Raw genomic sequence first — 2462 nt, 5'->3', positions numbered from 1 at the left:
AATAAAGTTGATTTGTGCCAGTGGTGTAGTTGTGCAGATGGAGGCTAAAGTAGATGATGGAGTTAACCGAGGTGCTGGAATTCAAGAGGATCGTAGTGGCGGAACACAGTACGAAACAAACGAGACACCGATTGGAGACGGTAGAACTGATAGTTGTGATGAATGGGTGGAGGGAGAAGCCACTGAATATCGAGACGTGCTAATGCTGACCGAAGCCGATATGATTAGGAAGGTGTTCTGCACAGACGAAGCCGCGTATGAGTTTTACAAGAGATACGGCAAATGCCATGGTTAGGTATTCGCAAGGGTGACTCGGGAAAGGATGATAATGGCAGGGTGATTAGGAGGAGGTTTTTTTTGCAACAAAGCAGGGCTGAGGCAGTGCAAACATTACGAGAGGCTTGACAGGAAGAAGGACCACAGATCGGAGACGCGCACAAACTGTGACGCAAAGCTTTCAATCTTATGGGATGATGTCAGCGAAATTTGGAGGGTTAGAAAAGTTATACTAGATCACAACCATGATTTAACTCCTATGAGGATGGTTCATATGATCAACAGCTTTAGAGACATGGATTGTTCAGCTAAGGCACAGATTAATGGCATGCAGGGACATGGTGTCCCCACGTCGAAGATCCTAGGTTATATGGCAGGGCAAACTGGGGGGTATTCTCTGCTGGGTTTCACGAAAAAGGATGCCTATAACTACATCGAGAAGACTAAGCGGGAGAAGATTGTTGATGGAGACGCTAACACCACAATAATTTATTTAGAGGGAAAAGCAGTGTCGGATCCGATGTGCATGGCTAGGTACAATTTGACGGACAAAAATATGTTAGCGAACTTGTTTTGGGCTAATGGTGGGAGTCGGGTTGATTACCAACACTTTGGTGATGTGCTTTCCTTCGATTCGACTTACAAGAAAAACAAATACAGGAGACCTTTGGTTATCTTTTCTGGCTCGAACAATCATAAGCAAACAAGCATATTTGGATTTGGTTTGGTGTTGGATGAAAGCATTGGGTCATACACGTGGTTGCTTGAAAATTTCTTGGAGGTAATGTGCAACAAAAAGCCATCGGTGATTGTGACAGACGGGTGTGACTCAATGAGGGCAGCAATCAGGGCAGTGTTTCCGGAGGCCACACATAGGCTGTGTGCTTGGAATTTGGAGAAGAACGTGACTTCGAATGTGAAGGATGAAGGCTTAAGACAACTTTTCACTAGGTGGCTGTACTCAAATATGGAGATAGAAGAGTTTGAGGCAGAGTGGGACGCAGCTGTGGTTGAATACCGACTTCATGATAGTTACTGGGCTAAGGAAACCTATGATAAGCGGAAAATGTGGGAAAATGCATACCTAAAAGACAAATTCTGTGCCGGGTTCCGCACTACTTCTCAATGTGAAGGGATTAATGCAAATATCAAAAAGTTTCTTAATTCAAGGCACAGTCTTCTTGAGTTGGTGCAGAATGTTGAGTTGATGGTACGAGAATATCGGAATAACGAGTTAGAGGCCCACTTCAAGTCCATTAACGGCAACTCAGTGATAACGACTTGCTTGGACCCACTCGAGCAGTTTGCTGCCGATGTTTACACACGAGAGTTATTCTTGGACGTGAGGAGGGAAATTGTAGGTGTCGGTGCGGTTAACTTTGTCGCAAAGGTTCGCCGATCCACGACTATGGTGTACACAGTTGAAGACTATGGCATTCCAGGTAGGCCACTAACGTTACTCTATGATAGGGTTGGGAATAGGGTTCAATGTCCTTGCCAATTTTGGTTGCGAAACGGTTACCCATGTCGACACATGTTTTTCGTATTAAAGCATGAGCATGCGAGGGAAATTCCATCAAGGTTGGTGTTGACTAGGTGGCGTAAGGATGCTAAATCATTGAAGAACTACGGTGAAGGAAGAGCTGATGAGTGCAGTGAACGGGGGTTTCTGTTACGTCAGGGTGCACTGCACTCAGCATCGTAGTGGTTTTCGTTCGTTGCTGCATGTAGCCCAGGTTTGTTTAACACAGCGATGAGTGGCATACGAGCTTTATGCGTACAAATCGAGGCTGCATGCGATCAGAAGGGTCCGTCGGCAAAGGGAAGAGATACTCCCAGTGTGAAGGATCCCGTGGTGGTTAAGACCAAAGGGGCTCCCCGGATTAAGAAAATGAGTGGTAGGAAGAGGCATTGTAGCATGTGTCGGAAAGCAGGACACACGAAGCGACACTGCACCGGAAAGCGGGGATTGAATGTGGAGGCAGACCCACAGGAGGATGGAAAGACAGCAGACTTGGGGTCGGAAGGTTCCTCACCAACAGAAAATGCAAAGGTTTCTTTATCACAGTTACTAGGAATCCTAAGTTGTATATGTTAGTGGTAATAGGGATTAGGGTGTTCCTTTTACGTATTTTCGTGGATGTTATAACAACCATATTAGGTGCCGTTTGCGTATCACGTAGTGT

General features: G+C 45.7%; 1 protein-coding gene across 1 annotated transcript; it reads left to right on the top strand.

Annotated features, from left to right (window-relative positions):
• Window positions 1–571: 571 nt before the first annotated feature.
• LOC112748780 (protein FAR1-RELATED SEQUENCE 5-like) lies at window positions 572–1981 on the top strand. The gene has a single exon (XM_025797022.1). The coding sequence runs from the start codon at window positions 572–574 to the stop codon at window positions 1979–1981; it is 1410 nt and encodes a 469-aa protein (XP_025652807.1).
• Window positions 1982–2462: the final 481 nt, after the last annotated feature.

The sequence above is a fragment of the Arachis hypogaea genome, chromosome 15, assembly GCF_003086295.3.
Source record: "Arachis hypogaea cultivar Tifrunner chromosome 15, arahy.Tifrunner.gnm2.J5K5, whole genome shotgun sequence".
Classification (NCBI taxonomy): domain Eukaryota; kingdom Viridiplantae; phylum Streptophyta; class Magnoliopsida; order Fabales; family Fabaceae; genus Arachis; species Arachis hypogaea.
This window is presented reverse-complemented; position numbering and strand designations above follow the sequence as displayed.